A 25,136-nucleotide genomic window follows, 5' to 3' on the forward strand; every position below is an offset into this window, starting at 1 on the left:
ATATAAGTAGGGCTAAATAAAGTAAATAAAAGTGTATTTGTTAATATTACGGGCACTTTATTTTTTTCTGCAAAAGAAAAAAAAAAAAACTATTACCAATATGCAATAATACATAGTTTTACATAAAAAATATTGTTACTTTTAAGACATTTTATGACACTGACAAAAATTACGTATAACTGAAATGTAGGCTAATAATAATAATGCAATGTTTTTATTGTTGTAGTTGAATGATTAAGTTATTATTGTGTCAAAAAAAGCAGAATTCATTTTTTTTTACATTTTTTATTTTAAATGTTCACGACACATTGTTAGTATGAAAAATATTATTCTGGGCTTCTAAACAAATAGCTACTAGAACACTAAGAGTGATGATTAATTGATCAAACCAGTTAACCATTTTGTTTGAACCAGTTCACTGAAACGAACCGATTCTCTCAAATGATTCGGACTTCCCCACGCTCTGTTTTATGCACAAAAGAGCTTGCTGTAAGTTTGAATCCCTCCGATGTGTGTGTTTCCGGGTACTGGTTGCTTGTATTTCCTTGTCATGTGTGTTTGTTGCAAACTACAGTTTACTCAACATATTAGATTGTGGCAACATTTGGAGTGTGTATTCAATACCTCAATGGAACGTTCTGGAACAGTTGAGGATGTAACTGTCTTATGAAAATGGTCAGCACTGTTAACAGGACGATCCAGTTACTGGGACAAGTCTAGAGCACGGATCCCACCGGCACTGAACTAAAGTATTTACATCTGATTTGACTGTGTAAATTACTATTGGAAAAAGCGTCATGCTGTGTATACTTTTTTTCCTCTAAATCTTTGTGGTTATTTCATAGGCTGTTTAAATAATAAAAAAGGATATTTTAATAAAAAAGAGAGAAAAAATCCGTTGTATATCAAAAATGTCTCCTTCCTGTGCACTAAAATAAAAACGAGTTATTCAATAGACCAGTCACAGTGTTATTGATATTTTAGTACATTAACCCTGCCATAGCCCTATAGTTTGATTTGCACAATGTGCTGTTGCAAAACTATTTAGCCTACCATAAAATGTATCTTGTCATTTTAGAATGCTAGGAAAAATCATGATGCCAAGTGTTGAGAAGTGAACAGCCAGATTACCGATGAAAGGAGTTGCAGTTAACAAGATTAAATGATTAATCAGGGTGTGTAATCTGATCCAGTAGATCTTCAGTGCTACATGTGGTCACAGAGTCATTTAGCTGTTTAAATGTGACCTGACCACAGTCACAGCTCTGGGCCAGTGTGTGTGTTTATTCCCGGACAAAGGCTATGTCGTCATTTTAGTGCCATTGCTTTAGTAACATACCTGCAAATATGTGGTCTATGATTATGTCAATATGAAAATTGTTGCCTCCAAAACACATTCTGAGTCAATTAAAAGGTGACGGCAATCTTTATGTTTATTATCGATTAGTACATGGAAAGAGTTGTCTTTTGATGTCACAAAAATACAAAAAAAAAAAAATCGACATTTTCTCAGCTGAGCTAAACAGCCAATCACAGGAGAGCTTCTGCTTCCGATCATGACGTCAGAGAGTAATGGTCAAGGGAGCACATCATGTCATCACCAGCAACGGTGACAATTTTGAGCTAAACTTTGTCCCCATAGATGTTGCCACACTGATGAGACACTGTGGCCTTTTATATAAGGGAGGTTATCCAGAAATTTAGCAAGATGAGTTGTTTTATTATATAGAGATATGGACTATTTCTTGTGCATTCCTTATTGTTTCTGGCACAATTTTCCATGAACCTTTACCGCACTCTGTTGTCCGTAACATGAATTGCAAGAAATTAATGCACATAATTTTGCCTTTAACTTCCTTAGAAAGTAAATACTACTAAAACATTTTTTTTAAGTAATCTATTTGTCACATTATAAGAACTAAGCACACTGTGAGCATGCACACTATATTTGCATTGCAGTGAATGTACTCTTTTTACACACTGGCTGTGCAATCGTAATTTTTCACTCTCACTGTGCTGCATGCAAGATGAAACCTCTGCAAGTACAACCCTAACTGTAGAGGGAATGTGAAGGCTTGACATAAGACAAGGACAACCAGTGACACAATCAACAACAACAACAACCTGAAAGTGGCCTGCACATTTTACATGCAGTACTTTAAAGGTATGTCACTTTTTTCGTTCAAAATAAACAAAATATAATGAACTATATAGTCAATACATCATCAATCAGTCTTGTTTTTGTCTTTCCCTGATGGTAAGCCTTTTATGGTAAGCTAAGTGTTTATTTGGGGATAATCGGGATGGTTTTTGCAGGAAATTGCATTCATACGTCACACCCAGTAGCGGAGATAGCGTGGGTGCTTGGGTGCGGCCGCCCCAGGGCCCCGTGCCAATTAGGGGCCCCTCAAACGCCGCCGATCTTGCGTCACTGGACAGGAACGGGGCCCTCGCCAGCAGTGATGCCGGTAACTTTTTTCAGTAACGAGTAATAACGCGTTACTATTTCCAAACGCGTTACTATTTCCAAACCAGTAATCAGATTAAAATTACTGATCCAAATTACTGTGCGTTACTTTTTTTGTCATTTTCTTTAGATATGATGGCTGATATGTGATATGAAACCGAAATGTGTGTGAGAAGGCAGAATCGTGACACACTCCAACTCCCAGCGTTATCCTTCCCGTCCAAATCCAATACCACATTTTTAAATTACTATTAGTAGGCTATTATTTGAAGTTAACATTATAAAATACATAGCCCTACACCACAAAACTAGTTGAGGATAATTTCTTCAAAATTGGGCAATTCCAGCGTTATGGACGTAACATGTGAGGTAAAAAAAAATTGAAATGTAAATTCAGAAAATGCATTTAAAACCAATATATTGAAACGTCTGTTTATCCTCCTTAATAAAGGAGTCCAGACTCCAGACATTAGAAAAATATCAGTCTACACATGCGTTTTATATTTAATATGAGGGAAATACATGGACGTGACACAAAAAAACTTTAACTTTTAGGTGGCAAAAGTAGCTACAAAAAGTAATACTACCCACCGGATGAAGAAGGGCTGGCTCTCCACAGAACAAAATATAAATTTTGTCTTATTTTTCGTGTTCGCATTTATGAGGGAAAAACAATGTTACGTGACAGTTCCCCGTTACGGACGTGAGCGCTCTGAAAGCGGCACTGAAAGACTGCTTTAAAATTTTCCAAGAGACATCAAACATAAAGTACAAAGCCATTCATTAAGGCGAATTTCGTTTTGTATTAATTGTATCTTAATTTTAATCAATGTTTCATCAACCAATTGCCTGGATTTAATAAATAAGAAGTAAATATAGCCGACAATAGATAATCACGACACCGAGTCTCCGGCGCGTGAACTGGAGCTCGTCTTGTGAGTCATAAATGAACCGAAACACAGAGTAGGCCTACTTGCCTCACACACCTGAGTAATATATCTATAGAAAGCTCGAAATGTGTACTTTTACAGAACAATTCAAAACGAAAGAAAACAGACTGTTCTCTGAAAAGAACGAGATAGCCTTTGTGTTTTATTTAACATATAAGCTTACTTGGCTCAACAAGTGACACATTATTACATATGCATTCATCAGTTATTTTACTTTTTTTTTTACGGTTTTAATTTTAAAATGACTTGGTAGCAGAGGGCCCCATGATGAAGCTCCGCCCCCACTGTACTGAGAGTCTAGCTCCGCCCCTGGTCACACCTGTTTGTGCTCGTCATATCCGTAAATACTGTAGAGAAAAGTTGCTCCGGCTACTTTGACACATGTATGTTGTGGGAGTGGCATAGGTTTGTTTTCACAACGAGCAAGAAAGGTTGACACAGCTAAATCTCCAACCTTGCTGGCAAAAAGAGAACGCGACAGACCTCGTAATAAAACAATAACCTAGGTTTGGCTTTTTGGAGAGAACTGAGGGATTGTAAATGCCACATGGAGATGGTGTTTTTATACTCAGCAGGTGAGTAAGGTATTTTTTTTTAACAGATAAATTGCCATATTATGTAGCTCTCCAACCGAGTTCATTGTAAAAAGCATTATCTTGTGCAGGGTCATTTCTCATTTTATTATGGGTTGCTGTTGCGGAATATATTTTTAAGTAGCCTAAGTACCTTGTCTATTAATGGATAGCTATAACATCTTCAGTCAGCTTGAGATCCTTCTCGTATAAATTGGTTATATCTCTTAAGCCTATGAATGTTTAATGAGTTATAGGGTAATTAAATCTCTCTTTTTTTAGTTGTGAGAAAGAACCATTCATACATACAGCCATATTCATCCATTTGGGTTTTCCAAAGCACAACTAAAAAAAAAAATTTCTTCTGCAAAATAAATGCAGTTTTTTTAACCGCTATGGCCATACATTTAAGAATGTTTATGCACGCTGATATAACTTGATATTCTAAATGATATATATCTAACTTATAATAACTAAAATTTAATTGAATTTAAGTGTTTCATTTTCTATTATTCATAAATGTTCTAGAATTATTATTCAACAATGCATTTGACACTTCAATTACTTACAAATGTACTTACGAATGTGCAAAAAACTGCTGATTTTCATGATAGATTTATCTTTTTCTGTTCTATTCTATTCCATTAAGGGATTCCCTATTCTTGTTTGTTCTATATAATATTGTTGATTATTTATTTTATGTATATTTTATTCAAAATGTCTTTCTATTTAGCCTCATGTATGGTTTTAATATCATTGCAATATAATTTTTGTCTTTGGTCAAATTTAAGGGGTATTCTTATATTGTCTTTTAATAAATAAAAAAGCGAAATTAAAGATATTTTAAAACCGAAAAAAATATCTAATTTGTTATTATATTTTATTATATTTTTCTATTCTAAATTTCACATTTAAAGGGATATTTCTCTTAATTATATCCTATTGTCTGTGGTCAAATTCAAGGGATAGTAGGCTATATTGTATTATTCTTTTTTCAAAAACGACATTAAATGTATTTTTTTTTTTATCGAAATAGATGTATTTTATCACATTTAAAGAGATGTTTATCTTATTTTTATTCCATTGTAATCAGTCGTATTTAAAGGGACAGTATTGTTTGTTTTCTGTCGGTAGTGTAAATCAGGGTCTCTTCCCCTTTAAGGCGCTTTGTGCAGTCACAGAGAGGCCGAATCTCCAGCTGATCGTCAGTGATTCTCATTCTCACGCCATCTCTTCCACACGATTCGCGCAGATCTTAAGGAGAATCAAACATCTGTCTAAATATCTGGCAAATGTCAGTGCTAGTTTTTAAAGCATCTTTGGCCGTGTCGTACCTCGTCGCGCGAGGATGATGCCTGAAGCTCGCGCGTCTCTGGATGCAGCGCGTGCAAATGTATGCGTGTGCGCGCGCGTGCCCTTGAGTTGAGCACCACCAGCATGGGATGTTTCTCCATCGCACGGCCGATTGCATCTTGAAACAAAAGCACGGTGCTATAAAATAAGAGCAAATGACTATTTTTGCTCTTTATTGTGCCGGAGAACACCGCTGGCGTGTCGTCTGTAAAGGAGAAAACGAGATGAGAAAGTGACGGCGTGTTTGGAGAGGAATCTGTAATTGTGCTGCGCATCATCAGTGTTACTGTGAAGATGCCGAGGAGTTTACGCAGGCTGGTGCACCTGGTGCTCTTCTGTCCCTTATCTAAGGGTTTACAGGTAACTTTCTTCACTCGAATGACGATGTTTGGGAATAATTTTCCTACGGAAACCTTTTAAAGGAATTGAAATAACACAGTAGCACAAAAGTACCATGGTATATCACCATATTTTTAATCAAGGTAATATGTTTCCTGGGCATTGCATTACCATGAATACTGTGTAAATACCATGAGACATAAAAATGGAAGTCATTCAGCTCTATGATAAGGGGAACCGGGGATAGTTAGAATTTTTATCTAATGAATTTTAATAGAATTTTAATCTCATGGCAGGTTTAAATTTGAAAGTCAATTTCTGTTAGCTATTAAACAGTAAAGCTATTAAATATTTTTACCATTTTTGCCCAGAAATATGTTGACATTTCTCATGGCAGGTTTAATTTTGAAAGTCAATTTCTGTTAGCTATTAAACATTTTTGCCCAGAAATATGTTGACATTTTGTGACACCATGCCCACTTATAGGGGGAACCTGCCAGTAAATAACCTATTTTAGGCTTTTCAGAAAAATGTAAACAACAGTGTTCATATATATATATATATACATATACACACACACAGAAGAAAGAAGGTAAAAAATAAAAATATATATATATTGCACACTTATTAATGAAACCGCAAATATGCTAAAGGCAACATGTAAACATATAAAAAACTTCTGTTGAAAACACACATTTGTGTAATTGTACTTCTAAGTTACTGAAATACAGTCTGTGTGACAACTAGCCCCGGTCACCCCTGTTCTATCATATAACATGGTATGACCATTTGATACCATCACCGAATCTCCTGATTTATATGCATTGCATTCTTCGTCTGTATTGTTAAAAGAAAGGTTACATAAATCATAAGAAAGAGGATCTGTCATTTTAAATGTTGCAGTTAATATACTGTTTTCCCATCTTTAGCTAATCTCACACACATACACACGACTGATGCTTAATGCACACCGTATGTTGACAATATTTCTGTAAATCCGCACTAAGATCTCTCTTTCATAAGTGCACTCAGCGGAAGTGCACACTGTGACCGGTTAAAACTGTGTAGGTCAACTCCTTGCACTGAAGATGGCACAGATGACAAGAGAACGAAAACAGCAGAGATTCAGCCTGAAGTTAAACAAAAGCACTAGAGCTTTACTGGTGTTTTATTCCATGCAATTACAATGGATGGGAACTGAGGCTTTCAGTCTTCAAGAATGATGCAAAAGCTTAATAAAATGTAAAAGTGATCCGGATGACTTGTGTGCTGTATTCCAAGTCTTCTGAAGCCATGTGTAAGGAACTGACTATTTAATTTGGTAACACTTTAACAATGCGTTTGTTATATGTAGTTACTGTAGTAATATAACTATAAATTATGCATACTTACATGCAACTAAACCCTAATTCTAAAGCCCAAAGTATACTTAGTTTTTTTACGCGTATGCTAGCAAAGTATACTCCATTTGATAACGTGCGCAAATGCAGGCGGTCAACACATGCGCTCTAGAAAGTTTCATCTTTGTCAAGTGTCTGCCCTATTTTTTTCCATAAGTTATGCCCGAAGACAGATAAAAATGTCTTTGTAATTTTTTAAACCAAAGTTGTGGCTATCTCATAACCAAGGGTGACCATATTTTGATTACCAAAAACCAGGACACTCGGCCCGGCAAAGAGATACTCAAATGATACTCGGAGTTTATTCAAAGATGCCTTAATAATTTCAATACATTTAAAGTAGGCTATGCCACCTCTGTATGGATAGAAAATGGTTATATTACAAGACACAAATTCAGATAGGCTTCTCAGAGGTTACTCAACATGTTTTATTATGACAGGTTTCAAAAATAATGAATGAAATAATGATAGAAATAATGTCTCTTCTGTATTAGAAAAATAAATATTAAAATATTAAATAACTAAAAGAAATACCTCCAAATTGAACAAAAATAGCTCTCACAAACTTACAAAAATGAACTAACAAAATATATTTATATCTTTAGTTTTCTTTCTCTTTATCCTGTTTTTCTTCCTCATCCTCCTTCAGTTTTTTGAAAACCAGGACATTTTCATCACTTTATAAAAAACGTCCAGGACAGGCCGTGAAAACAGGACTAGTTGGTCACCCTGTCATAACCCCCTCACACAAGAGCTTGTCAATGCGGGCGTCTGTTGTTGTCAATTTGTGAATAAATCACTCAGGCTGGTATTGAGATCAATAGATTCATTGAAAAGATTTGACTCAAAAGAATGAATCGTTCATGCATTCGACATCTCTACTTTTGTGAAATGCAGGTGTCAGGACGAGATTTCAGAATTTTTCATGATTGTGGTCATATGACCTTTTTTGTGATACTTGTATGGTGTTTTGCATGCTTTTTGAAGCTTGAAAGCCTCATTAGTTGTATGTCATTTCAATTGCAATGTTGTTCATGTGAGTTTTGAACAACATGTGGGTGAGTAAACGATTACATAATGTTTATTTTTCAATGAAAAATTCAGTGCATATTTTTGCATGACACAAATGTATTTTAAAAACTGAATTTTTTGGATTGCTTGTTCAGGCCTTGTTTTCAGAGAACACACACACAGAGTGAATTTAGGCGTCTAATAACAGTTGTCATCAACAGGCAGTAATCAGATATGTGTGTTCACTCACTTTCACACTCGAGCACAGAGAACAGTTGCTGCCTTCGGCATGCAGTGCCCTTTTACACCTGAAAACTGTCCAAGAGAAGATGTTTAATCTTGTTAGGACACATGCTAATGACCAATCAAATCGTTCTCTGTTGCTTTCTTTCTCAAAGTAGCAAAGCTATAGTTCCATCACAAGCAAACTTGCCCTATTGAGATTTTCTGCTCAAATCAAAAAAGTTTTTCAAATGACCTTTTAAATGTGGCACAAATCCTGCATTAAACACTCCACCCTGGCATATTCATCATAATGTCATCATCAGGTTTCAACATGTAATTTAATAATATTTTTTTTCTTATATGAAAAACAAACATTTGGACTTCCAGTCTTCATTTCACTGTTCCAAGCAAAACATTTGAGACCTAATGCACATCGATAAATATAAAATTTAAATTTGAAATGCATTTTAAAAAGAAAGATATATTTAAATGAATATTACATTTTGCATCCGTATTTTTATATGCACATTTTTGTGTAATACTTAATGTAGTTATTGTGTAAATAAAATTATTCTAAATAATTTGCCTGTATATCATAAAATTATGACAATAGTTGAATTAAGATTCATTATGTACATCAATAAATATTACATTTAGCTTATTTTTCAACTATTTGACCTTTCTGTGTAATACTTAATATATTTATTGTAAGGAAAGAAAGAAATGGTTATAAATTATTGTATGATATATAGTCAAAGTACGTCAAAGGTTGAGTTAAGATGATATTACAAAAATAATGATTTTTTTTTTTACACTGCACATTGAAAAATTCTGATATTTATCCAATTTATTTCCACATATGAAATTGGAAATAAGATCGAATCAAAAATGTAATGTAAACAAGAGCTTATATATGTCATGTGAAATATTGTTGAGTGTATATTTATGTTTCTTTCAGTCCCGCTTACCTGCAGTAAAGGTCAAGTACCTGTTGGTGGCGTGGTTTGGGATTCTGGTGGCCAGCTGGGTGATTTACATGCAGTATTCCTCTTATTCAGAGCTCTGCAGAGGACACGTCTGTACCATGCTCATCGTAAGTCCATGCATCCTCCATAATGCATAAGTTGAGCTGGACATCTCTTCCCATGAGCCCCACTCCCTGCCACTTAGGTGGAATCAACATAGAATAGAGAGGATTTGCCACTTAAGACAGAGAGAGTAAGAGTCTTATGATGATTCAGGATGATGGACAAACACCTCAGTGCGATCTCATACAGTACATACACACAGATGGGGTATATTTATGCTGTTTTGCCCCCTAGTATTAGTCACTGACAGGAAGTCATTGCACATACAGTAACTGCTGAAACTGGAAAATTAAAAGGAGGAAGCGAGAGAGTTGGCAGTTCATAATTATGCTGTTATAGAACCCACATTTAAATATTCTATATTTTATTGTAACAGTAGGCTAATTATGCGGTGTGATTGAGTTTAATCACAAATTCTATATTCAGCTACAGGATGTAAAATATTCACATATTCTTCCTTAAAAAAAAATAGTACACTAAAAAATGATCTCATCTACTCACCGTCTTGTATTAAACGAATTTGCCAGTCCTTTCAGCGCCTCTCAAAGGGATGTTTGAATACACGTCTGTACATATCTGTGTGTCACGGTTATAGTTTAGACTCAGAGAAAGGAAAGGCCTTTTCAGCTCTTGTTTTGCAACATGCATGTTGACAGCCACTTTGATAGATACTGTGTCAGAAATGAAAGCGAGAAGGAAGAGAAAGGAGAAGTAATACGCTGCCTTTAGAGTGATTTGTGGGTCATTATCTGCCCAAGCACCAATCCATCATAACATCATGATCCGTCTGTCCTCTAACTGGCAGGTTTGTCCTCCTGAAACAAGGCTGTTAAATTGAGAATAGATGGCAAGATATAGTATTTACAGTATGTAGCATTTGTGGTTAATGCCTGTCCTTTTCCTGTGTGTGTGTGTTTTAGTGTGACCATTACCGCAGAGGCATCATCTCGGGGTCAGTGTGTAAGTCTCTCTGCGAGGAGAAAACGCTGTCTTTTCAACACTGTCTTTCAACGTCACCAACACACCAGGTAAACACATACATGGATGATTCTTAAAGAAAATAAATAAGAAATGATAATTTCCAGGTTTTTGCATCACATTTATTTTCCATAACAAAAAAAAAACATATTTTTCTCCCGAGGCAATACATCTGGACTTTACTTTATATTCACCTTTTTTTATATATATATATATATGCATTATCCTCAATGGTGATTTTTCCTATACTGCAATGTTATATTTTTTACTATATTATTTTTACATTTTTAAATGAATTTATTTGATTTGATTTATTGAAATTTGTATTATTAATTATTTTTTTCTTTTCATTTTTTTTTAATTATGGTTCTAAATAGGCTTATATATCTGTCACACACGTTAATATATTGTGTGCGGTGCAGGTGTACAGTGCTGTGTGGAAGGAGAAAGCCTTGTTGGTGAAGTGTGGAATTGAAGAGAGCATGAGGGGAGAAACGGATCCTGACACTCCACTACTGCATGACAACAACCTCTATGATAAACCCACCCGCGGAACATCCATGGATGAATTCAGAGCGATGCTGCATTCCTTCCTCAAGGTCTCTTCATCTACTATACCTCCTTTATTGTCAATTTTTCACATTAAAAGCAAATGTCACAGTAAACCAGACCTGCAGTTGACAGAGAAACCAGTTTAATGCTCATAGAGTTCTAAAGTGCCTTTCCTTAAATTCTAGAACTTTACATCTTTATCTAGAACTTGAATTGTTGTGGTGTAGACATTTCTAATGCCATCTTTGTTTAAGTTTAACATTTAATGGCACGATTTTCAATATTGATTCAATTAAATCACCATTCAAATGATCAGGAATATATGAAGAATATTCGCTGTATCTCCCAGCCCTAATTGTGACTGATATTTGAGATGTTCATGTCCTGCAGAGCAAAGCAGAAACTGAGCTAAAGACAGTCTAAGCCTCTCTAAGCTTTCGGCTGTTCCTTATTCTCTTGTAGAAGGGTGAAAATGGAGAGAGAGCAGGGGAGGGAGTGGGGTAACAGGGAAGAGAAGCCAAAAATAACTGAAGGAGCTTGAAAAGGTCACAGCCAGAACAATACACTCACTTTCAGTGTCACAGGGGAGAACAACAAACACACACGCTTAAACACAACCCACACAAATGCTGTAAATGGCCATGCACACTTCAGAATACACGCATACATGTGTACTTGATAAAGACTGTCATTTAAACTTCTCATGAAATAATAATGAACGTTTTGTGGCTTTTAGTCCATGTCTGTTAATGTTAATGCATAAAAAATGTGAAGATACCAGCATTTCCCTCTAGCATTTTGAGCGATGTTGAACGGATTCTTAAACGCCTCTGATTGGCCATTGCGTTCACACGCTCAACATATGTCTCTCATTGGCCATTGTGTTTACACGCTCAACATATATGTCTGTGATTGGCTACAATCAATGAACAAGGCTTCAAAAACAATGTCTTCACCGAGTGCTTACACAGATACACATGGGAGTGTTTGAAAGCAGGCAGATCTGTCTATCAGTGAAAATATTAGGGATCTGCTGATAGACGCCTGCTTTCAAATGCTCCCGTGTGTATCCGTGTAAGCGCTCGGTGAAGACATGTTTTTGAAGCGTTTATCATTGTAGCCAATCAGAGACATATATGTTGAGCGTGTGAATGCAATGGCCAATCAGAGGTGTTTAAGAATCCATTCAACAGCGCTCAAAATTCTTGAGGGAAATGCTGGTATCGTGAAATTTTTTAAATTTCATTACCGACTTGGTAATCATGAAGTCGGTAGCTAATCTGTTTGTTAGTGTACACCTAAAATTGGCAAATTAATTACTTATTTTTTTCTTTACTGAAAAACAATCCCACATTTTTTTAACTATCTCGTACATAAATGCATATTAAAGGGGGGGATGAAACACTCAGTTTCAGTCAATCTCATGTTAATCTTGAGTACCTATAGAGTAATATTGCATCCATCATATCTCCAAAAAGTCTTTAGTTTTATTATATTTATAAAAGAAAGATAGGCTGTACCGAGGAGCTAACACGCCGATAGACACACACAGATATTTGAAGCAGTTCTACTCACCGCCTGCGGTTCCAATGCAAGACCGTTAACCTTTAGTGTTGGGACTGCTCCATCCTTGAGAACTAAACGATTAGCAAATCCGGCTTCGAACTGGGCCTTGTTTATAAAAAAATCATCCTCGAAATGCATGGAACTAACAAGAACACTTGCACAACTGTGTTGATGTTCTGGAAAAACAAACTCCATCCACTGGTCCCTTAACGCTTGATTCTTTGTGAATCTGTGCAGTGTTGTCTTGCCTTGGCAACCGAAAACACACTTCTTTGGTGACATATTGCAGCGCAGCCGATGCACAGCGCTTTGATGGGCATAGGTTACGGCTATCGCTCTACAGCTGCTCGCGCGCCCTTCCGAGAGAAGTGCCCTTAGGACCATATAAGGAAATTCCGGCGCATCTGACGTCATAGGCGCCCATACTCGGAAAAAACTTTCCGAAACTTGTGACAACCAGGAAGGAGTATTTTGAGAACAGAAATAATCAAATGTACAACTTAATTTTTGAAACTTTGTCCATGTTTAGCATGGGAATCCAACTCTTTGACTGTAAAAAACTCACTATGCATGAAATAGCATTTCACCCCCCCTTTAAGATTTTCTCCAATAAAATGCTCTCTACAGTGAATACTTCCCCGCTCCTAAATGTTTCCCTTTCTCCTCTCATTCCTTCACAGGACAGTGTTGGAGAGCAGTCGTCTCTTGGCACCCTTGTAACCCGTGTGATTTCTCTAGCTGATGTCAACGGTGATGGCAAAGTTTCATTAGCAGAGGCGAAATCCGTGTGGGCTTTGCTTCAGATCAATGAATTTGTTCTGATGGTGGCACTGCAGGATAAAGAACATGCTCCTCACCTGCTGGGCTTCTGTGGAGACCTTTACGTGACCGAACACGTAGCACACAGCGCCCTCTTCAGGCTGGAGGTGCCTGGTTGGCTACAGCCAGTATTTCCTGAGGCGCTGGGTGTCGCTCTAAACCAGTGGCTCGCTCCTGCGTGGCCCCGCAGGGCTCGAATAACCATCGGTCTGCTAGAGTTCGTGGAGGAGGTGTTTCATGGCGTTTACGGAAGCTTCTACATATGTGATGCAAGCCCGAGAAGGGTTGGCTACAATGCAAATTATGACTTCAAAATGGCTGACCTTCAGAGCGTAGCATCGGAGGCAACCGTCAAGGGGTTCCTGCGAGGGAGAACTTGCGAGGCAAATGCCGACTGCACTTACGGGCGAGATTGCACTGCGACGTGCGACCGATTGGCAAGGCAGTGCAATGTGGAGGTGGTGCAGCCCAACTTGGCCAAGGTGTGCGCGCTACTGCAAGACTTCCTACTCTTCGGAGCACCATCAGACCTGAGGGAGGACCTGGAGAAACAGCTACGCACCTGTGTGACTCTCAGCGGGCTTGCCTCGCAGATGGAGGTGCATCATTCCCTTGTTCTGAACAACCTCAAAACACTACTGTGGAAGAAGATCTCGAATACCAAGTACTCTTGAGACCAACATAGGGATGATCAAGAGAAAGGCAACGAAGAGCAGGAGAATTGGAGACTTCCTGAGAGCGAAAGTGGGGTCGGCACAGCAGCCTCTGAAGGGGCCAACAGAATAGCTGAACTCTGCAAGCTACTATGGACTTAAAATCTGTCGAACATCAATCGTCTTTGAGCGAGAATATAGTGTATGCTCAGAAAGGGCATACATCCCCACCTAATATTTTCATCAAGCGAATCAATTAAAGATCCTTTAATCCTATAGAAACGCCTTCGGAAGACTTTTTTGTTCACCATTGCCCAAAAGTTATACGGTGAAGTAAGACTGTCCAGTAAGGAACAAAAACAATTGGAGGACATTTGACTGTGCTACTACACCTTCCCAAATTATACTTTGAATCCTGCTTGGTCAACTTTTGGTTAAGGATCTGAGCTGCAAGCACAATAATAGTAGGGTCAATTCCAAGTAGAAGTAAACCAAGGAAAGGAGATAAGGAGAGTTTCTGAGAGATTGGTCTTGCTCTACATCCCCACCCTCTATTTTACTAGGTTTCATTTTACTTGATTCATCTGAAACCCCTTTAAAGCTATAGAAAAACCCATTTAAAAACTATTGGAACTGTCTCTTTCCTTTGGCTGAAATTTCCAAGGTGAAGTTAAGAGTCTAATTGGGAACAAAGACAACTGGAGGACTTTCTTTGACCATGCAAAACCCCTTCCCAAAACCTTGAGTTCTGCTCGGTGAACTTTTGGTTAAAAGGATTGGGGCTGCAAGCACAAAGATAAAAGGTTGATTCCATTAATTAGTAACCCAAGGAAAGAGTTTGCAAGAGGACAGTCTTGCTCTACAACTGTAATACCCTTAAGCAAGACACGCAATGCCAGACTCTATGCCAAAACCTGCAACTCAACCAAGACGTCAACACTGGAATGAGTATGAGTTATGGAATGAGTAAAGGTTATATATAGCCTATGTCTTTTTACAGAGTGTATGGTGTGTTGGTGTGTGTGTATTCTAGGAGGATGCTTTATCTCATGTTGTAGTTTTACAGGAAGGATATTCCTTTTCTGAGCGGTCTGAAGCATTTGTGATGGGATTTGCTATGCTTGAACGGTGAGATTACTTACTGTGTTTCTCAGGGTATGTGGGTTTATGTATGAATGTGTTTGGAAAATGATTACTATTAAAGGGATAGTTCACCCAAAAATAAACATTTTGTTATCATTTACTCGCCTCACCCTCATGTTGTTTCAAACCTGTATGCGTTTCTTTGTTCTGTTAAACACAATAGAGGATATTTTAAATAATGCTGGTAACCAGACAGTTGACAGTAGGCATTGACTTCCATAGTATTTTTTTTCCTACTATGGAAGTCAATGCGTCCATCAACTGTTTGATTGCCAACATTCTTTAAAATATCTTCTTTTGTGTTTAACAGAGCAAAGAAACATACAGGTTTGGAATAACTTGAGGGCGAGCAAATTTTGACAGCATTTTCATTTTGTTGAACTATCCCTTTAACATTAAACAATATGGTGTTGAACAAAGTACAGTTTGAGGAATCACGGTCTAGTGACTGTATGTGCAGGTATGTAAAACATGTTTGCATATAAACCTGAAAGTGCGTGTGCATACTGTAAACACTTATACTTAACTCGCAGTAGACACTTTTATAAACATCTCGCATCTCATTAACACTAAACGACGTGCACATTTCACGGATAACCAACAGGAAGTACATCTCTGAGTATTTACATTGACCAAGCGCACATTTAAAAACTCCTGTTTTCTTCTTTTTACTTTCAAGATGCCTGGCTTTGTGGGAACAATCCTGAAATGTGGTTCTTACACAGATTCAAACACATACTTTACCTATGCGAGAGTTGATTTCGAAAGGGCAACAAGCTTTTGTCTTCTAGTGTGTGCTAGGCTTTTCATGTTGTTGAATGAAGTGATTTTATGTACTATTAAGTCATGTTTCTTATTTTATTCTGTGTCTCTGTATGGAGAGCAGCACTATTAGCATCTGGCCTTGTTGAGGCTCTTAAATATTTATTTATTTTACCTCCATCATTCTGTTCAACTATTATTCAATGATTAGTAAATGTTTGAAACTCAAATTGTGCGTACGTGTGTTTTATTAAATGTTTTTTGGGTGAAGTACTGGCACAAAAAGTACAGCTCTTGGAGGTCAAACCCAAATGCACGTATCCTTTTACCTGACCTTTAGAAAGAAACAAGGAATCTGCATATATTAGTCAAGGAGGCCTCCCAAAACCTCTCCTTTAAAGGGATGCGTTACTAACAGGAGCAAAACATGTAAATTCCCATGCTGGACTGACAAAGACTGAAAACTCAAACAAGCTGTTATTTATTTATTTAAATTTATTTCCTTCAATATTTGTATGACAAAAAAATTCTCACATCAGAAGACTTTAGTCTAAAGTTTAGACTTGTTTTATTAGTTCCCAAAAAAATCAATAATTTGACTCTAGATGCAGATATTAATTAAAGCATATTTTACATGTACTTAAAGCATATCATATTTAAAATGTGAACTTCCGTTACTGTGTAAAGCTGAATTTTCAGCATCATTACTCCAGTCTTCAGTGTCACATGATCCTTCAGAAATCATTCTAATATGCTGAATTGCATATTTCTTATTATCAATATTGAATAAAAAGTTTGCAAGAACAGCATCTATTTGAAATAGAATGTTTTAAAACAATGCCTTACAGTGATTAATGCATCCTTGCAGAATTAAACTTTATCTTCATAACCCCAAACTTTTACTTTTTTCATGATCAATTATGGAGAAAAAAAGACAGATTTATTTTGTGATAATGACCAGTTCACTGTGGATTAAACTGAATAAACTGACACTGGATTATTGATGCGAGTGAAAACAATTGTACAATTTATGGCTCGTTAAAACAATCAGAATGAAGGATGTTGTGGGTGATGGTCATGTGATCTTGTTCAGCTGGCCCAAAGAGCAGGTGGAGATCAACAACCTCAGTTGAGTCAGACAAACGTGGCACACAGCAGATGAAAATGTTTCTATCAGCTGACTCGTTCCGTATGATTTGTCATGTATCTGAAATTATTAAAGCAAAATAAAGACTGAAGCAAAGATCCATTTCTGAGAAAGTAAAAATCACAACACACTTCACACAAAATCATACGGTTTCATCAGCAGGAATCCCGAGACTTTTTTGTTGTTGCTCTACTGATTTCTTTTTGAAAACGTTTAATTCAATTCAAAATAGCTGATTATCTGAATTTGAATAAATTAAAACCTAAACATATTGCAGATAACAGCATGACAGTCATGCAAAGTTGTTTGGAAATGGAAAAGATTAGAGATTGGTCTATTATTCAAACTGTTTGTCAGGTCTGTAAGATCATTTTAGAAAATCCCCCTTGAAACAGGGACTCATTCTTTGCATTGTGGAATAATGTGTACAAAGTAATTTATGGCGCCCTTCTGCTCTATGCGCCTCATGACACAGGCACGGCACATCTAGCTGTGCTGCAACGCCTCGAGGAGCAAAAACAACTTTCTCTGTGTGTGTTTGTGTGTTTACTGGAGGAGGAAAACTTACTAGTCCAGCTTTCTGCAGTCGACCTCTGACCTCTGTTCAGGGTACTGTGTTAAAGTGCCTCTGTTATGCTATTTTAAAGGTTCCTAATGTTGTTATGGAGGCTCCTACAACAGGTTTACATGCATTCAAGGTAATAAAAAAAACATTTTACTTTTCTCCTAATATACATTGCAGCATCACCCTTTTTCTCACAATGTCTGAAACAGTTTATTAAATGACCCAGTCTCTCTAAACCCTCCTTTCTGAAAGCCTGCTCTGCTCTGATTGGTCAGATGGTCCAGTCTGTTGTAATTGGTCTACTCAGCTCTGATTGGTCAGATGGTTCAGTCTGTTGTGATTGGTCTACTCTGCTCTGATTGGTCAGATGGTTCAGTCTGTTGTGATTGGTCTACTCTGCTCTGATTGGTCAGATAGTTCAGTCTGTTGTGATTGGTCTACTCTGCTCTGATTGGTCAGATGCTCCAGTCTGTTGTGATTGGTCTACTCTGCTCTGATTGGTCAGATGGTTCAGTCTGTTGTGATTGGTCTACTCTGCTCTGATTGGTCAGATGGTCCAGTCTGTTGTGATTGGTCTACTCAGCTCTGATTGGTCAGATGGTTCAGTCTGTTGTGATTGGTCTACTCTGCTCTGATTGGTCAGATGGTCCAGTCTGTTGTGATTGGTCTACTCAGCTCTGATTGGTCAGATGGTTCAGTCTGTTGTGATTGGTCTACTCTGCTCTGATTGGTCAGATGGTTCAGTCTGTTGTGATTGGTCTACTCTGCTCTGATTGGTCAGATGGACCAGTCTGTTGTGATTGGTCTACTCTGCTCTGATTGGTCAGATGGTTCAGTCTGTTGTGATTGGTCTACTCTGCTCTGATTGGTCAGATCGTCCAGTCTGTTGTGATTGGTCTACTCTGCTCTGATTGGTCAGATGGACCAGTCTGTTGTGATTGGTCTACTCTGCTCTGATTGGTCAGATGGACCAGTCTGTTGTGATTGGTCTACTCTGCTCTGATTGGTCAGATGGTTCAGTCTGTTGTGATTGGTCTACTCTGCTCTGATTGGTCAGATGGTCCAGTCTGTTGTGATTGGTCTACTCAGCTCTGATTGGTCAGATGGTTCAGTCTGTTGTGATTGGTCTACTCTGCTCTGATTGGTCAGATGGTTCAGTCTGTTGTGATTGGTCTACTCTGCTCTGATTGGTCAGATGGACCAGTCTGTTGTGATTGGTCTACTCTGCTCTGATTGGTCAGATGGTTCAGTCATTTGTGATTGGTCTACTCAGCTCTGATTGGTCAGATGGACCAGTCTGTTGTGATTGGTCTACTCAGCTCGGATTGGTCAGATGGACCAGTCTGTTGTGATTGGTCTACTCTGCTCTGATTGGTCAGATGGACCAGTCTGTTGTGATTGGTCTACTCAGCTCTGATTGGTCAGATGGTTCAGTCTGTTGTGATTGGTCTACTCTGCTCTGATTGGTCAGATGGACCAGTCTGTTGTGATTGGTCTACTCTGCTCTGATTGGTCAGATGGTTCAGTCTGTTGTGATTGGTCTACTCAGCTCTGATTGGTCAGATGGACCAGTCTGTTGTGATTGGTCTACTCAGCTCTGATTGGTCAAATGGACCAGTCTGTTGTGATTGGTCTACTCTGCTCTGATTGGTCAGATGGACCAGTCTGTTGTGATTGGTCTACTCTGCTCTGATTGGTCAGATGGTTCAGTCTGTTGTGATTGGTCTACTCAGCTCTGATTGGTCAGATGGACCAGTCTGTTGTGATTGGTCTACTCTGCTCTGATTGGTCAAATGGACCAGTCTGTTGTGATTGGTCTACTCAGCTCTGATTGGTCAAATGGACCAGTCTGTTGTGATTGGTCTACTCTGCTCTGATTGGTCAGATGGACCAGTCTGTTGTGATTGTTCTACTCTGCTCTGATTGGTCAGATGGACCAGTCTGTTGTGATTGGTCTACTCTGCTCTGATTGGTCAGATGGTCCAGTCTGTTGTGATTGGTCTACTCTGCTCTGATTGGTCAGATGGTTCAGTCTGTTGTGATTGGTCTACTCTGCTCTGATTGGTCAGATGGTCCAGTCTGTTGTGATTGGTCTACTCAGCTCTGATTGGTCAGATGGTTCAGTCTGTTGTGATTGGTCTACTCTGCTCTGATTGGTCAGATGGTCCAGTCTGTTGTGACTGGTCTACTCAGCTCTGATTGGTCAGATGGTTCAGTCTGTTGTGATTGGTCTACTCTGCTCTGATTGGTCAGATGGTTCAGTCTGTTGTGATTGGTCTACTCTGCTCTGATTGGTCAGAAGGACCAGTCTGTTGTGATTGGTCTACTCTGCTCTGATTGGTCAGATGGTTCAGTCTGTTGTGATTGGTCTACTCTGCTCTGATTGGTCAGATGGTCCAGTCTGTTGTGATTGGTCTACTCTGCTCTGATTGGTCAGATGGACCAGTCTGTTGTGATTGGTCTACTCTGACCAGAGCAGAGTAGACTCTGATTGGTCAGATGGTTCAGTCTGTTGTGATTGGTCTACTCTGCTCTGATTGGTCAGATGGTCCAGTCTGTTGTGATTGGTCTACTCAGCTCTGATTGGTCAGATGGTTCAGTCTGTTGTGATTGGTCTACTCTGCTCTGATTGGTCAGATGGTTCAGTCTGTTGTGATTGGTCTACTCTGCTCTGATTGGTCAGATGGACCAGTCTGTTGTGATTGGTCTACTCTGCTCTGATTGGTCAGATGGTTCAGTCATTTGTGATTGGTCTACTCAGCTCTGATTGGTCAGATGGACCAGTCTGTTGTGATTGGTCTACTCAGCTCGGATTGGTCAGATGGACCAGTCTGTTGTGATTGGTCTACTCTGCTCTGATTGGTCAGATGGACCAGTCTGTTGTGATTGGTCTACTCAGCTCTGATTGGTCAGATGGTTCAGTCTGTTGTGATTGGTCTACTCTGCTCTGATTGGTCAGATGGACCAGTCTGTTGTGATTGGTCTACTCTGCTCTGATTGGTCAGATGGTTCAGTCTGTTGTGATTGGTCTACTCAGCTCTGATTGGTCAGATGGACCAGTCTGTTGTGATTGGTCTACTCTGCTCTGATTGGTCAGATGGACCAGTCTGTTGTGATTGGTCTACTCTGCTCTGATTGGTCAGATGGACCAGTCGGTTGTGATTGGTCTACTCTGCTCTGATTGGTCAGATGCTTCAGTCTGTTGTGATTGGTCTACTCAGCTCTGATTGGTCAAATGGACCAGTCTGTTGTGATTGGTCTACTCTGCTCTGATTGGTCAGATGGACCAGTCTGTTGTGATTGGTCTACTCTGCTCTGATTGGTCAGATGGACCAGTCTGTTGTGATTGGTCTACTCTGCTCTGATTGGTCAGATGGACCAGTCTGTTGTGATTGGTCTACTCAGCTCTGATTGGTCAAATGGTCCAGTCTGTTGTGATTGGTCTACTCTGCTCTGATTGGTCAGAGGGTTCAGTCTGTTGTGATTGGTCTACTCTGCTCTGATTGGTCAGATGGCCCAGTCTGTTGTGATTGGTCACAACTGTAATATCTGAAAAAGCATAATAGGGGCACTTTAAGTCACAAGTTAATGGAGCTCCACTTCATCCATTCCGTGTCTGTCTTGAGTTCATGAAGCACAGTTAGAATCTAGAATATTCAAATACAAAAACAATTTAAGAGGATAATGGAGTATTTGGAAAGAGTTTAACAGACTAAGACTAATGGGCTTTAACACACACTGAGGTCTGGGTTGGGTTATCCGGCCTCGTTCCAAGCCCCAGGTCCACCATGCAGGACAGCAGGGTCGATCACAAGCCAGTTTCTTTCTGCCCACTTTTGGCACAACAGTGGCATCACAGCCAGAGTTACGTCTCATAGGGCAAAACCCAGATAACACAAACACTTACACAAGATACACACACTGGTCTAGACTAGACTTCAGCAAAAACATTTTTTTTTTAAATCTGATTTGTACAGAATTATTGTACAAATTATATGCATTGTATATATTTGTATGCATTTATAATGCAGTTGTATGTTATTACTTAATATATTATTTAAAATACTTGTACTTTTAATTAAAAAAATGCTACATATACAGTTTATTTACACTACTGTTCAAAAGTTTGAGGTCAGTAATATTTTTAAGGTTTTTGAAAGAAGTCTTTTCTGCTCAGCTAGGCTGCATTTATTTAATAAAAAATACAGTAAAAAACAAAACAAAAATAATATTAGTCATCAAAATATTTTAACAATTTATAATAACTGTTTTCTATTTGAATATATTTTACGATGTCATTTATTACAACGTATTATATTTTTACTCAGAATTCTTTGATGAATAGAAAGTTCAGCATTTATTTGAAATATAAATATTTTTATATTTATGAAATATAAATATAAATATATATATTTACTGTCACTTTGATCAATTTAATGCATCCTTGCTGAATCAAAGTATTAATTTCTTTAATACTAAACTTTTAAGACCTCAAACTTTTATAATTGTTCATCTAAAAACAAATATGATAAAAATTAAAAACTATGTCAACTGTGTGTTTTATAAATAACATAATATATATATTTTTTTCTTCTCTGATCACTTTGAAATTTCCTTAAGATTTAATTTTGGCAGAAGTAGGCTAGTAAGTGAAATTCAACCATATATATGGTTACAAATATTGTTGACAGTAAATCTTTACCTGATGCTGGAAAATCATGGTGGTTTCCAAACAGGAAGAAAAAGACCTTCATTCAGGGTCTGTAGTGGAGTTAAAACATAATTTATAACTGTGCAGCATTGTTTTCTGTAGAGTAGACCTTACTGCAATGGGTTCAGTGTGGTTACAGTATTTTGCATTGTGATTGACAGCAGTGAGTGTCACTTTCAGTTGAAATCACGTGTTTTGCGCGCTCACGCCCCCTACCGACACGAGCACGCGACTGAAACACGCGCTGCGTCGTCGATGTGTGTCCAAGAATAAAAATAACTCAAGTACTATAACATGACATTATAGGATTTTAACAGCAGAATCCAGGATTTTAACAGCTGAATCCAGGATTTTGCACTGTAGATCAACGTTTTCGTATTACACTACAGGCTAAGGTATTTGCATGCAACACGTGGGCGGTTTAAGCCAGTTTTAAGCTGGACTGAGTTATGTCTGTGAACATTGCATAACGTTATATACCAATCGACCATATTTAATGTGATTAATTAATGCATCATAAATACTATTACATATATATTTTTATGACGCCATACTCATTACCCTTACTAAGTATTCTAATGTACAGTCAAGATCTTATACAATATAATAAATAACATAAAATGCCTATGTCTACATAATAAAATCCTAATGCACAAATTATTTTGCTTTGTGAAATCAAGATATATGTAGGCAATATGTAGATGTTCTCACCTTCATTGCAGAAGGAAAAAAGACCCAGTGAGTCCAGAGGAGTGGCTAAAGATATTTATAGTAAGAAGTATGGCAGCCTGCTGGGACATTAAAGGCGGATTTACACAGAGCCACGAATTAATGCTTGAATTCCTCTCCAAAAAGGTAAAACAAAAGGATGGGGGTCTTATAGAAAGGTATTTTAAAAGCACAAGTAAGTATATAATGTTTCAAGCATTTCAGTAATGATAACGGTTAGAGTAGTCAGAACGCGTATTCTCATTTCAGAAATGGAAATTTCATTTCCTATTTAAGTATTAAGTGTAAAATATTACTGAAATCTCAGTTGTTATGATCTATTAATTAAATGTTTTTGTTTTTTAATTGTTGTGGGTTCCCTATATTATTATTAACATTAATAATTATTATGAATTAGTTTGATTATTAGGATTTTTGGTCTGGTTTTAATACAATTCACCGCACCCGTAAAATATTTCAATTAAAACTCACACAATATAAACAGTTAATAGTAACCATATACCAAGCAGTTCAAAATAATATTATAACAAAATTATGACAAAAATACATTACAAAAATAAAACTATTTAACAAATATGTTAACATTTTATAATTGTATTTAATATTTTCATTTCATTTTCACAAGCTGTTTATACTGTATAGCCTAGAATTACAACCTTTTTAACTTCAAATGTTTTGTTACATTTGTGCATGAAAATTACTTTTACTATCCTTAATTTGGCTTGTTATTTTGCATTTTAGGCTGCAAGTGTAATTGTTTATATAAAAAAAAATATATATATATATATATATAAATTACACGTTTGTGATGTTTGTTTCAACGGTCTTCGGCATCATAAATCCAGCAGAGTTTATACACTCACCTAAAGGATTATTAGGAACACCTGTTCATTTTCTCATTAATGCAATTATCTAATCAACCAATCACATGGCAGTTGCTTCAATGCATTTAGGGGTGTGGTCCTGGTCAAGACGATCTCCTGAACTCCAAACTGAATGTTAGAATGGGAAAGAAAGGTGATTTAAGCCATTTTGAGCGTGGCATGGTTGTTGGTGCCAGACGGGCCGGTCTGAGTATTTCACAATCTGCTCAGTTACTGGGATTTTCACGCACAACCATTTCTATGGTTTACAAAGAATGGTGTGAAAAGGGAAAAACATCCAGTATGCGGCAGTCCTGTGGGCGAAAATGCCTTGTTGATGCTAGAGGTCAGAGGAGAATGGGCCGACTGATTCAAGCTGATAGAAGAGCAACTTTGACTGAAATAACCACTCGTTACAACCGAGGTATGCAGCAAAGCATTTGTGAAGCCACAACACGCACAACCTTGAGGCGGATGGGCTACAACAGCAGAAGACCCCACCGGGTACCACTCATCTCTACTAAAAATAGGAAAAAGAGGCTACAATTTGCAAGAGCTCACCAAAATTGGACAGTTGAAGACTGGAAAAATGTTGCCTGGTCTGATGAGTCTCGATTTCTGTTGAGACATTCAGATGGTAGAGTCAGAATTTGGCGTAAACAGAATGAGAACATGGATCCATCATGCCTTGTTACCACTGTGCAGGCTGGTGGTGGTGGTGTAATGGTGTGGGGGATGTTTTCTTGGCACACTTTAGGCCCCTTAGTGCCAATTGGGCATCGTTTAAATGCCACGGCCTACCTGAGCATTGTTTCTGACCATGTCCATCCCTTTATGGCCACCATGTACCCATCCTCTGATGGCTACTTCCAGCAGGATAATGCACCATGTCACAAAGCTCGAATCATTTCAAATTGGTTTCTTGAACATGACAATGAGTTCACTGTACTAAAATGGCCCCCACAGTCATCAGATCTCAACCCAATAGAGCATCTTTGGGATGTGGTGGAACGGGAGCTTCGTGCCCTGGATGTGCATCCCACAAATCTCCATCAACTGCAAGATGCTATCCTATCAATATGGGCCAACATTTCTAAAGAATGCTTTCAGCACCTTGTTGAATCAATGTCACGTAGAATTAAGGCAGTTCTGAAGGCGAAAGGGGGTCAAACACAGTATTAGTATGGTGTTCCTAATAATCCTTTAGGTGAGTGTATATATTTATATTTATTTATACATTTAT

At 37.9% G+C, this 25,136-nt stretch overlaps 1 protein-coding gene and 2 non-coding genes across 3 annotated transcripts; 1 reads left to right on the top strand and 2 right to left on the bottom strand.

Annotated features, from left to right (window-relative positions):
* The first annotated feature begins 5,122 nt into the window (after nt 1-5,122).
* Nucleotides 5,123-14,596, top strand: dipk1b (divergent protein kinase domain 1B). Its single transcript, XM_056233252.1, has 5 exons — nt 5,123-5,702; nt 9,276-9,410; nt 10,326-10,433; nt 10,806-10,982; nt 13,182-14,596. Exons 1-5 carry the CDS (start codon nt 5,637-5,639, stop codon nt 13,992-13,994), a joined length of 1,299 nt encoding a protein of 432 aa, XP_056089227.1. The 5' UTR covers nt 5,123-5,636; the 3' UTR covers nt 13,995-14,596.
* Nucleotides 14,597-17,459: 2,863 nt separating this feature from the next.
* Nucleotides 17,460-17,542, bottom strand: LOC130069392 (small nucleolar RNA SNORA17). The gene has a single exon (XR_008803755.1). It is a non-coding gene; the product is annotated as a small nucleolar RNA SNORA17 (small nucleolar RNA).
* A 3,802-nt stretch (nt 17,543-21,344) lies between these two features.
* LOC130069393 (small nucleolar RNA SNORA17) lies at nt 21,345-21,474 on the bottom strand. Its single transcript, XR_008803756.1, has one exon. It is a non-coding gene; the product is annotated as a small nucleolar RNA SNORA17 (small nucleolar RNA).
* Nucleotides 21,475-25,136: the final 3,662 nt, after the last annotated feature.

Source organism: Rhinichthys klamathensis, unplaced genomic scaffold, assembly GCF_029890125.1.
Source record: "Rhinichthys klamathensis goyatoka isolate OS25496 unplaced genomic scaffold, OSU_Roscu_1.1 h1tg000364l_1, whole genome shotgun sequence".
NCBI lineage: Eukaryota > Metazoa > Chordata > Actinopteri > Cypriniformes > Leuciscidae > Rhinichthys > Rhinichthys klamathensis.